The sequence below is a fragment of the Anomaloglossus baeobatrachus genome, chromosome 1, assembly GCF_048569485.1.
Source record: "Anomaloglossus baeobatrachus isolate aAnoBae1 chromosome 1, aAnoBae1.hap1, whole genome shotgun sequence".
Lineage (NCBI taxonomy): Eukaryota > Metazoa > Chordata > Amphibia > Anura > Aromobatidae > Anomaloglossus > Anomaloglossus baeobatrachus.
Genome location: NC_134353.1, coordinates 583,543,328 through 583,556,752, shown reverse-complemented (window position 1 = coordinate 583,556,752; position 13,425 = coordinate 583,543,328). Strand labels below are relative to the sequence as shown.

The following is a 13,425-nucleotide window of genomic DNA, read 5'->3' as shown; positions in this document are numbered from 1 at the left end:
TTGGCGGCCTTTAAAGTATGTTTTTGCTGGAATATGGCAACAAATCAGAGTCCAACAATTCTGACTGAAATTGTGCAGCCTGTGTCTAATACGGATAGTGCAGCATGTATCAGGTATCAGGTTCCCTTTAAACCATTTTTTATGTGCACTAATGGCTTTTTTTTTTTTTTATAACTAGTAGTTTGTCATTAGATGTCCAAAAGCACATATGCTCCCATAACACAGATATTATAAAACAACTGCTACATATGGATACAGACATACAGTATAAAGAAAAAAAAGCTTTTCTGCTCTATGAATAGAGTATCTACATCCTAAAATGAGCCTGACCACACACAAGTGTAACTGCAGCGCCATCTAATGGAAATGTGTCTACTACAACTTATATAGAACCCATCGGCTACCCTAGCCCCTAAACGACCACTATGTCTCTACTGCACACTATTTCTATATTCTAGTATGCTCCTTGCTATAGCTTGTTCTGTAATTCTACAAGGACTAGTCTGGCAGAGCTTTGTTTGATTCCCCATGCTAATCTTACCTCCCTTCTTTTACGTATGCACATCAAGTCATGAGCGATATGATTTGCAAGAGCAGTGTCACAGTCTGCTCTTTGTAAATGCCCAGTTACACGCAATGACGTATCTAACGCTATATCGCCGGGGTCACGAATTCCGTGACGCACATCCGGCATCGTTAGCAACGTCGTTGTGTGTGACAGCAAGGAACAACCGTTAACGATGGAAAATACTCACCTTATCGTCCATTGTTGACACGTCGTTCCTTTTCAAAAAAATCGTTGATTGTAGAGGACACAGGTTGTTCGTCGTTCCCGAGGCAGCACATATCGCTATGTGTGACACCCCGGGAACAACAAACAACAGCTTACCTGCGGCCGCCGGCAATGTGGAAGGAAGGAGGTGGGTGGCATGTTCCGGCCGCTCATCTCCGCCCCTCCGCTTCTATTGGACGGCCGCTTGGTGACGCCGCACGAACCACCCCCTTAGAAAGGAGGCGGTTCGCCGGCAACAGCGACGTCGCTCAGCAGTTAAGTCCGTGTGCCGGGTCCGAGCGATGTTGTGCGCAACGGGCAGCGATTTGCCCGTGACGCACAACCGACGGGGGCGGGTGCTTTCACCAGCGATATCGCTGCGTGTAAAGCCCCCTTGAGTCTTGCGCATGCGTTAGTCGTTCTCTTTCTCCTTGAGCATGTGCAGAGAGCTGATGAAATTAGGGAAAATACATTCAGATTTGTTGCACATCCCCAGGGAGCCAGAAAATCGCACTTCGGTGCAATATTTGCTAAAAGTCGATGGTGATGTTATCTTTCAAATCATGTCAATAATGTCTTGGGGTGCATGCTTTACAAGATGGGAGGGAGGATTACACCGGGGGAATAAACACTCTGTCGGACTAGTTCTTCACAGTGTGAGCATGCGTTACAATTATTATACCAATCACTATGGTACAAGAAGGAGCTTGCTAGAATGTAGAAATAGGGTGCAGTAGAGACATGGAGCTGTTTTACAGGGCGATAAGACAGCTGATCATTTAAAATGATTTGTTCACCAAGACTTTGTTCATCACATTTGTTTCTAAAAAAATAACACAATATACTACATCATACTGCCAATCAAAAATCAACATGATAGAAAAGACAACCCCTCTAATGTATACCCAAAGAAAAGAATGTAAACGATGGTGAACATAACTTGGAGCAACAATGACCGATATGTCAGTAAACACGGTAAAGAGAGAAGATAAAATAAGGTACAAACCCCAAAGGAAACGTCATAATCACTAGGTGTGAATGGCTGATCGGCTAGATCCTCAAAGAACTCAGCCAAGGAATACAGTGTATCTGCGGCCAACCTCTCATAGGTAGTTTCATCCAAAGTACTATGAAGAAAAAAACATTTAGTATAGACATAAATATATAGATACGAGTGCTAACTGTAAAAAACATAGCTAGTACTCATACATGGAAAATAGAAGGCTGAATGAGGCATAAGTATGTTTGCTGCAACACTGTATCTAACATATTAAAGGGATTGTCCAGTCTAGTGATATTGATGACCTATTCTTATGGCAAATAATGGTGAAATACATAGTTACATGATAAAAAAAATGACATAAGGCTCTGGTTAAATCTGCATAGGGGCTTTCTGTCAAAGTTTCTGTCACTTCTTAGGGCATGAACACTGTGGGAAGCAGTACTATTCTTGTGGTCAGTCAAAACAACAGGAATTTAGCTAGAATTTTAAGAGGAATATTAAAGCAATTTTCCCCTACTTTGACAAACCCTTCTTAAATACTGTATTTTTCCATTGTAAAATAACAGATACTCACCTCCAGCATCAGCGACGCTCCAGCCATGTTGGTGCAAGGTCTCCCCGAGGCTTGCGTGAAATTATTATGCAATTCACGTTGTTATGCATTTAATTGCTAAAATTGAGTATACTTCCAATCTCAAAACGGCAGTAACTACCATTATAGCATAGAGCTGTAATCCATATAGATCACAAGGGACAACATCTTTTGGTCCAAGATCCACATTGTCATACTGAACCAATCCAAAAGCCACATAAAATGTAAAGGGATACTTATATGAATACATCACCAGAACCACCATCATTACTACATCACCAGAGCAAAGTTTGAAGTATTTGAGGAGGATGTGGTAAGATTCTGCTCAGTTTCTGCTCCAAAAAATAAGTGTGAACATACGCTAACTCACACTGAGTTTTTGGAGCAGAATCTCATCAAATCCTCCTCATAACTCAAAATGCTAAGGATTTTTAAGTTTTAACATAGCCATGAAGTCGATTTTGTATTGCCTCGTGTAAAAGATCAGAACCACTGTCTGTACATGAATGTAGCGCTATGACCTACCTCTGGCAAAAATTAAGAGACCACTGCACATTTTTCTAAAAAATCAGCTTCTCTACATGTGACAGCCATTCCATTCCAGTGTCAGTTGAATTCCAACCAGAGTACAGACCGGCAGAGGGTGAAAGTAACTTTCCACTAACCGGGATGACTGTCATCTTATTCGAATGTCACTCAGCAACCGCAGGATAACATCAAGTGACCTACAAAAAGAATGGCAAATGGCAGCTGGGGTGAAGTGCATGGCAAGAACGGTTCGTAACAGGCTCCTAGAGGCAGGGCTCAAGTCATGTAAAGCTAGAAAAAAGCCTTTCATCAATGAGAAGCAAATGAGAGCCAGGTTGAAGATTGCCAAAGACCATAAGGATTGGACCATAGAAGACTGGAGTAAGGTAATCTTCTCTGATGAGTTTAATTTTCAGCTTTGCCCAACACCTGGTCTCTAATGGTTAGACAGAGACCTGGAGAGGCATACTAGCCACAGTGTTTTGCATCCACTGTGAAATTTGGTGGAGGATCGGTGATGATCTGGGGATGCTTCAGCAAGGCTGGAATTGGGCGAAGGACGTATTAATTAAGCCGCATACAAGGTTATCCTGGAAAAACATTTGCTTCCTTCTGCTCAGGCAGGTTATTTCCAGCAGGACAATGCGCCATGCCACACAGCTAGGTCAATCAATGTGTGGATGAAGGACCACCACATCAAAACCCTGTCATGGCCAGCCCAATCTCTAGAACTGAACCCCATTGAAAACCTTTGGAATGTAATCAAGAGGAAGATAGATAGTCACAAGCCAGCAAACAAAGAAGAACTGCTTCCATTTTTGCAGCAGGAGTGGCATAAGGTCACCCAAAAGCAGTGTGAAAGACTGGTGGAAACATGCCAAGACACATGAAAGCTGTGATTAAAAATCATAGTTATTCCACAAAATATTGATTTCTGAATTCTTCCTGAGTTAAAACATTATTAGTATTGTTGTTTCTAAATTATTAGGAACTTGTTTTCTTTGCATTATTTGAGGTCTGAAAGCAATAAATTGTTTTATTATTTTGACCATTTCTCATTTTCAGAAAATAAATACAAAATGTATTGCTTGGAAATTCAGAGTCATGTCGTCAGTAGTTTATACAATAAAAGAACAAATTTACATATAAAGAGAACATCAGAAAAACTGAAAATTTTGCAACGGTCTCTTAATTTTTGCCATAGCTGTATATGGTAAAACTAATATGACATTATGATTCTCCAGGTCAGTACAAGTTCGTCGATACCAAACATGTATAGTTTTACTTTCTAAGTGGTGAAAAATAAAAACTGAAATTTGTCAAAAAAAAGATTTGCGCTTTTGCGGCGATTTTACAAAACCCATTGCTTTCTCATTTTTCGAGATCTGAGGCTCAGAGGACAGATTATTGTTTGCATTTTTAAAATCACCTGTTATTGCAATGTTGTTTAGATTGGAAAAAAAACAAAACAAAACGTAATTTTGACATTTTTTCCGTTACGTAGTTTACCAATCAGATTAATTTATTATAGATTTTGATGAATCGGGTATTTCTGGAAGCGGTGTTACCAAATTTTTTTTCATGGTTTTATATTATTTTTAATGGGGCAAAAGGGGGGTGATTTGAGCTTTAGTGTTTTTATTTTTTCATATTTTTAAAAACTTTCTCTTCACTTTATATTGCTTTTACTAGTCCCCTTAGGGTACTTGAAGCCTGCACAGTCTGCTTGGTGGTGCTGATGCACAGCTCTGAACAGCATAAATGCTGATCTCCTGTGAGTACAAACACGTGAGCCCACATCAAAGGGAGGCCGTACCTATACGTCATTGATTATGAAGGGGTTAAAAGGAAACTATCACTATGTTTCTCCTACCTCATCTGAAAGCAGCAGAATATAGGAAAAGAGACCTTCATTCTAACAATGTATAACTTAGTTTACTGGGTGCCGCAGCTGTGATACAAACAGAGTGCTTAGATGTAGCATATAGCAGAGCTCAGAAAGCTAACTGTGTCCACACCTTTCTGTGTACACTGTATATTGACAGTAAGCTGTTAATCAGTGCTGGGGCAGTGGTTGAACCAGAAGGCACATGGGCAGATAGTCCAGCAGTGATAATCCCCTGCTGATAAAACACTGATTGTTTTGAAGCAACAGCACACAGCATAATAAGGGACACATCACTGATATCAGTGTCTCAGCCCCATCTCCTGCTTTCTTCAGATTACAAAGCAAAAAAACTGCTAATAGATTCCCTTTAATAGTATTGTTTAGTGTATAAAACAAATTGTTATAGGCAGCATCTCACAATGTTTACACATCATTTTTAAATAATGATATTTTCTTTTTTGCTTTTTTATATTATATATATAGTGTAGGGACCTACAAGCATGAGGTTCCCGTGACGAGGGTTGTAGGCTTACGTCTTATGGCCATAACGCTAACAAAAAACCTCAAAAACTTTTTTGTACAGGATACAGCCAGGCCCCTTTTTGTTAGGCCTTGCTATCAGAGTTTCTGTCCCTACTTAGCGTGCAGTGGGGGTACGGCTTGGCAGCCCGCCTGATCTAATAGTATGGGCGTCACCTAATAGGCTGCGGGTTTGTGACTGTGCGTCTGCTAGTGTGAACAGTGCTCTATGCAAGCCACCAGTGTGCAGTTTTACCATCCAGCCATCACCTCCTCCATATTTGGGAGTGAGTGTGAATGGCTCCACCTGCACCTGTGTTGCCTCCACCTAGTGGGGGTTTAGCTGTATCCTGCTGGAGTAGCAGTAGTCTTTTGGCCTGAGCAATATACAGCTGCAATTCCATCTTGCTGTAAGTAATGATATTTTCTTTTTTGCTTTTTTCTATCATTTTTAAATAAGATTAAAAATTATTTCATCCTACAACTGGACATTAGTTCTTTTGTTAGGCTATTGGCGGCCTATTTACACTGCACGATTAGATACGCTCCTTTCTGATTATAGGCCTGTAGAAATGGGCCCTACCCTGGCTCAGCTAGCCCCCCTCCTGTAATTTAGTACATATTTGCAATATTATTTTCCATAAAGGGGTGTGCACCATTGCTCCATTTACATAAGGGAGATTGGCACTCCGCTCTCAGACGCAGTGTGGTACCAATGAGCATATATACATCACCTCCTGTGAAATATACATGTATTTAGTGGGAAAAACACTTTAAAAACCCAACACCTTAGAATTAATGTAATGACATAACCACAATAAGAAAGCCCTATTCACCGTACCTGGTACTGGTCAGCGTCCCAGACGCTCTGCTTATGGCTATTACACTGCTGCTGTGGACGGTCTGTACTCGGGGGCTTGAGCATATCTGACTCTAGAAGTAAAAAAAGAAATAGTAATTCATGTTTTCCACTTTACATTCATTTCTGTGGTTATAAAGCTCCAAATGACCGGCCTATTTAGAAGTCATGCACTCTGACGGGAAAATGGAACAATGTAGTTACTCACAGCGCCATTTTTTTTTCCCAACACACCCAGATCTGTAAGAAATCTGAGGCTCCCGTATCCATGCATTTGCAACCTGACGGTGTCTCTAGCCTGCCCACATTTATGTATCTGAAGTGTGCCCAGGTGGAGCCGCCGTATGTTAAAGCATGGGGTGCACCTAGAATATGTATATAACCGGAGCTACATTTACAGTGCATTGCACTTTCCATAGCCCAGGAGCCATCAGTGGCGTCCCTGTCCTCTACAGCTGTACATTACACAGGGAGACACCAGCCATTTAGGCACTACACATGGCTGAACTGTACTATGTGATATATACACAGCAGATAGCACTGTATACAGAGCCTAGGAGCAATCACTGCTGCCTGTACTATAAGCTGTATATTATAGCTGTAGTACATGGTATATACACAGGCAGCAGCACTCTATACAGAGCCTAGGAGCAATCACTGCTGCCTGTACCCTAAGCTGTATATTATGGCTGTAGTACGTGGTATATACACAGGCAGCAGCACTGTATACAGAGCCTAGGAGCAATCAATGCTGCCTGTACTATAAGCTGTATATTATGGCTGTAGTACGTGGTATATACACAGGCAGCAGCACTGTATACACAGCCTAGGAGCAATCAATGCTGCCTGTACTATAAGCTGTATATTATAGCTGTAGTACGTGGTATATACACAGGCAGCAGCACTGTATACACAGCCTAGGAGCTATCAATGCTGCCTGTACCATAAGCTGTATATTATGGCTGTAGCACGTGGTATATACACATGCGGCAGCACTGTATACACAGCCTAGGAGCAATCAATGCTGCCTGTACCATAAGCTGTATATTATGGCTGTAGTAGTGGTATATACACAGGCGGCAGCACTGTATACACAGCCTAGGAGCAATCAATGCTGCCTGTACCATAAGCTGTATATTATGGCTGTAGCACGTGGTATATACACAGGCGGCAGCACTGTATACACAGCCTAGGAGCAATCAATGCTGCCTGTACCCTAAGCTGTATATTATGGCTGTAGTACGTGGTATATACACAGGCAGCAGCACTCTATACAGAGCCTAGGAGCAATCACTGCTGCCTGTACCCTAAGCTGTATATTATGGCTGTAGTACGTGGTATATACACAGGCGGCAGCACTCTATAGACCCTAGGAGCAATCACTGCTGACTGTATCCTAAGCTGTATATTATAGATGTAGTAGTGGTATATACACAGGCGGCAGTACTGTATACACAGCTCTGTATCAGTGCTGCCTATACTATAAGCTGTATATTATAGCTGTAGTACGTGGTATATACACAGGCAGCAGCACTGTATACACAGCCTAGGAGCAATCAATGCTGCTTGTACCATAAGCTGTATATTATGGCTGTAGTAGTGGTATATACACAGGCGGCAGCACTGTATACACAGCCTAGGAGCAATCAATGCTGACTGTACCATAAGCTGTATATTATGGCTGTAGTAGTGGTATATACACAGGCAGCAGCACTGTATACACAGCCTAGGAGCAATCAGTGCTGCCTGTACTATAAGCTGTATATTATAGCTGTAGTACGTGGTATATACACAGGCGGCAGCACTGTATACACAGCCTAGGAGCAATCAATGCTGCTTGTACCATAAGCTGTATATTATGGCTGTAGTAGTGGTATATACACAGGCGGCAGCACTGTATACACAGCCTAGGAGCAATCAATGCTGACTGTACCATAAGCTGTATATTATGGCTGTAGTAGTGGTATATACACAGGCGGCAGCACTGTATACACAGCCTAGGAGCTATCAATGCTGCCTGTACCATAAGCTGTATATTATGGCTGTAGCACGTGGTATATACACATGCGGCAGCACTGTATACACAGCCTAGGAGCAATCAATGCTGCCTGTACCATAAGCTGTATATTATGGCTGTAGTAGTGGTATATACACAGGCGGCAGCACTGTATACACAGCCTAGGAGCAATCAATGCTGCCTGTACCATAAGCTGTATATTATGGCTGTAGCACGTGGTATATACACAGGCGGCAGCACTGTATACACAGCCTAGGAGCAATCAATGCTGCCTGTACCATAAGCTGTATATTATGGCTGTAGTAGTGGTATATACACAGGCGGCAGCACTGTATACACAGCCTAGGAGCTATCAATGCTGCCTGTACCATAAGCTGTATATTATAGCTGTAGTACGTGGTATATACACAGGCGGCAGCACTGTATACACAGCCTAGGAGCAATCAATGCTGCTTGTACCATAAGCTGTATATTATGGCTGTAGTAGTGGTATATACACAGGCGGCAGCACTGTATACACAGCCTAGGAGCAATCAATGCTGACTGTACCATAAGCTGTATATTATGGCTGTAGTAGTGGTATATACACAGGCGGCAGCACTGTATACACAGCCTAGGAGCTAACAATGCTGCCTGTACCATAAGCTGTATATTATGGCTGTAGCACGTGGTATATACACATGCGGCAGCACTGTATACACAGCCTAGGAGCAATCAATGCTGCCTGTACCATAAGCTGTATATTATGGCTGTAGTAGTGGTATATACACAGGCGGCAGCACTGTATACACAGCCTAGGAGCAATCAATGCTGCCTGTACCATAAGCTGTATATTATGGCTGTAGCACGTGGTATATACACAGGCGGCAGCACTGTATACACAGCCTAGGAGCAATCAATGCTGACTGTACCATAAGCTGTATATTATGGCTGTAGTAGTGGTATATACACAGGCGGCAGCACTGTATACACAGCCTAGGAGCTATCAATGCTGCCTGTACCATAAGCTGTATATTATGGCTGTAGCACGTGGTATATACACATGCGGCAGCACTGTATACACAGCCTAGGAGCAATCAATGCTGCCTGTACCATAAGCTGTATATTATGGCTGTAGTAGTGGTATATACACAGGCGGCAGCACTGTATACACAGCCTAGGAGCAATCAATGCTGCCTGTACCATAAGCTGTATATTATGGCTGTAGCACGTGGTATATACACAGGCGGCAGCACTGTATACACAGCCTAGGAGCAATCAATGCTGCCTGTACCATAAGCTGTATATTATGGCTGTAGTAGTGGTATATACACAGGCGGCAGCACTGTATACACAGCCTAGGAGCAATCAGTGCTGCCTGTACCCTAAGCTGTATATTATGGCTGTAGTAGTGGTATATACACAGGCGGCAGCACTGTATACACAGCCTAGGAGCAATCAATGCTGCCTGTACCATAAGCTGTATATTATGGCTGTAGTAGTGGTATATACACAGGCGGCAGCACTGTATACACAGCCTAGGAGCAATCAGTGCTGCCTGTACCCTAAGCTGTATATTATGGCTGTAGTAGTGGTATATACACAGGCGGCAGCACTGTATACACAGCCTAGGAGCAATCAATGCTGCCTGTACCATAAGCTGTATATTATGGCTGTAGCACGTGGTATATACACAGGCAGCAGCACTGTATACATAGCCTAGGAGCTATCAATGCTGCCTGTACCCTAAGCTGTATATTATGGCTGTAGCACGTGGTATATACACAGGCGGCAGCACTGTATACACAGCCTAGGAGCTATCAATGCTGCATGTACCATAAGCTGTATATTATGGCTGTAGTAGTGGTATATACACAGGCAGTAGCACTGTATACACAGCCTAGGAGCAATCAATGCTGCCTGTACCCTAAGCTGTATATTATGGCTGTAGCACGTGGTATATACACAGGCGGCAGCACTGTATACACAGCCTAGGAGCTATCAATGCTGCCTGTACCATAAGCTGTATATTATGGCTGTAGTAGTGGACGCTATATACATAGGCGGCAGCACTGTATACACAGCCTAGGAGCTATCACTGCTGCTTGTACCATAAGCTGTATATTATGGCTGTAGCACGTGGTATATACACAGGCGGCAGCACTGTATACACAGCCTAGGAGCAATCAATGCTGCCTGTACCATAAGCTGTATATTATGGCTGTAGTAGTGGTATATACACAGGCGGCAGCACTGTATACACAGCCTAGGAGCTATCAATGCTGCCTGTACCATAAGCTGTATATTATGGCTGTAGCACGTGGTATATACACAGGCGGCAGCACTGTATACAGAGTCTAGGAGCAATCACTGCTGCCTGTACCCTAAGCTGTATATTATGGCTGTAGTAGTGGACGCTATATACATAGGCGGCAGCACTGTATACACAGCCTAGGAGCAATCAATGCTGCCTGTACCATAAGCTGTATATTATGGCTGTAGCACGTGGTATATACACAGGCGGCAGCACTGTATACACAGCCTAGGAGCAATCAATGCTGCCTGTACCATAAGCTGTATATTATGGCTGTAGTAGTGGTATATACACAGGCGGCAGCACTGTATACACAGCCTAGGAGCAATCAATGCTGCCTGTACCATAAGCTGTATATTATGGCTGTAGCACGTGGTATATACACAGGCAGCAGCACTGTATACACAGCCTAGGAGCTATCAATGCTGCCTGTACCCTAAGCTGTATATTATGGCTGTAGCACGTGGTATATACACAGGCGGCAGCACTGTATACACAGCCTAGGAGCTATCAATGCTGCCTGTACCATAAGCTGTATATTATGGCTGTAGTAGTGGTATATACACAGGCAGTAGCACTGTATACACAGCCTAGGAGCAATCAATGCTGCCTGTACCCTAAGCTGTATATTATGGCTGTAGCACGTGGTATATACACAGGCGGCAGCACTGTATACAGAGTCTAGGAGCAATCACTGCTGCCTGTACCCTAAGCTGTATATTATGGCTGTAGTAGTGGACGCTATATACATAGGCGGCAGCACTGTATACACAGCCTAGGAGCAATCAATGCTGCCTGTACCATAAGCTGTATATTATGGCTGTAGTAGTGGTATATACACAGGCGGCAGCACTGTATACACAGCCTAGGAGCTATCACTGCTGCTTGTACCATAAGCTGTATATTATGGCTGTAGTACGTGGTATATACACAGGCGGCAGCACTGTATACACAGCCTAGGAGCAATCAATGCTGCCTGTACCATAAGCTGTATATTATGGCTGTAGTAGTGGTATATACACAGGCGGCAGCACTGTATACACAGCCTAGGAGCAATCAATGCTGCCTGTACCATAAGCTGTATATTATGGCTGTAGTAGTGGTATATACACAGGCGGCAGCACTGTATACACAGCCTAGGAGCAATCAATGCTGCCTGTACCATAAGCTGTAAATTATGGCTGTAGTAGTGGTATATACACAGGCGGCAGCACTGTATACAGAGTCTAGGAGCAATCACTGCTGCCTGTACCCTAAGCTGTATATTATGGCTGTAGTAGTGGACGCTATATACATAGGCGGCAGCACTGTATACACAGCCTAGGAGCAATCAATGCTGCCTGTACCATAAGCTGTATATTATGGCTGTAGCACGTGGTATATACACAGGCGGCAGCACTGTATACACAGCCTAGGAGCAATCAATGCTGCCTGTACCATAAGCTGTATATTATGGCTGTAGTAGTGGTATATACACAGGCGGCAGCACTGTATACACAGCCTAGGAGCTATCACTGCTGCTTGTACCATAAGCTGTATATTATGGCTGTAGTACGTGGTATATACACAGGCGGCAGCACTGTATACACAGCCTAGGAGCAATCAATGCTGCCTGTACCATAAGCTGTATATTATGGCTGTAGTAGTGGTATATACACAGGCGGCAGCACTGTATACACAGCCTAGGAGCAATCAATGCTGCCTGTACCATAAGCTGTATATTATGGCTGTAGTAGTGGTATATACACAGGCGGCAGCACTGTATACACAGCCTAGGAGCAATCAATGCTGCCTGTACCATAAGCTGTATATTATGGCTGTAGTAGTGGTATATACACAGGCGGCAGCACTGTATACACAGCCTAGGAGCAATCAATGCTGCCTGTACCATAAGCTGTATATTATGGCTGTAGCACGTGGTATATACACAGGCAGCAGCACTGTATACACAGCCTAGGAGCTATCAATGCTGCCTGTACCCTAAGCTGTATATTATGGCTGTAGCACGTGGTATATACACAGGCGGCAGCACTGTATACACAGCCTAGGAGCTATCAATGCTGCCTGTACCATAAGCTGTATATTATGGCTGTAGTAGTGGTATATACACAGGCAGTAGCACTGTATACACAGCCTAGGAGCAATCAATGCTGCCTGTACCCTAAGCTGTATATTATGGCTGTAGCACGTGGTATATACACAGGCGGCAGCACTGTATACAGAGTCTAGGAGCAATCACTGCTGCCTGTACCCTAAGCTGTATATTATGGCTGTAGTAGTGGACGCTATATACATAGGCGGCAGCACTGTATACACAGCCTAGGAGCAATCAATGCTGCCTGTACCATAAGCTGTATATTATGGCTGTAGCACGTGGTATATACACAGGCGGCAGCACTGTATACACAGCCTAGGAGCAATCAATGCTGCCTGTACCATAAGCTGTATATTATGGCATTAGTAGTGGTATATACACAGGCGGCAGCACTGTATACACAGCCTAGGAGCGATCACTGCTGCTTGTACCATAAGCTGTATATTATGGCTGTAGTACGTGGTATATACACAGGCGGCAGCACTGTATACACAGCCTAGGAGCAATCAATGCTGCCTGTACCATAAGCTGTATATTATGGCTGTAGTAGTGGTATATACACAGGCGGCAGCACTGTATACACAGCCTAGGAGCAATCAATGCTGCCTGTACCATAAGCTGTATATTATGGCTGTAGTAGTGGTATATACACAGGCGGCAGCACTGTATACACAGCCTAGGAGCAATCAATGCTGCCTGTACCATAAGCTGTATGTTATGGCTGTAGTAGTGGTATATACACAGGCGGCAGCACTGTATACAGAGTCTAGGAGCAATCACTGCTGCCTGTACCCTAAGCTGTATATTATGGCTGTAGTAGTGGACGCTATATACATAGGCGGCAGCACTGTATACACAG

The 13,425-nt window shown here is 43.4% G+C and overlaps 1 protein-coding gene across 1 annotated transcript in view; it reads right to left on the bottom strand.

The window, feature by feature from the left end:
- The window catches only part of FXN (frataxin), a 47,771-nt gene that overhangs the window by 17,816 nt on the left and 16,530 nt on the right, over nt 1-13,425 (bottom strand). The window contains exons 2-3 of the mRNA XM_075340039.1: nt 6,144-6,235; nt 1,779-1,899 (exon numbers count right to left, since the gene is read on the bottom strand). Of these exons, the coding sequence (XP_075196154.1) occupies nt 1,779-1,899; nt 6,144-6,235 (213 nt within the window). The remainder of the gene's footprint in view (nt 1-1,778; nt 1,900-6,143; nt 6,236-13,425) is intronic.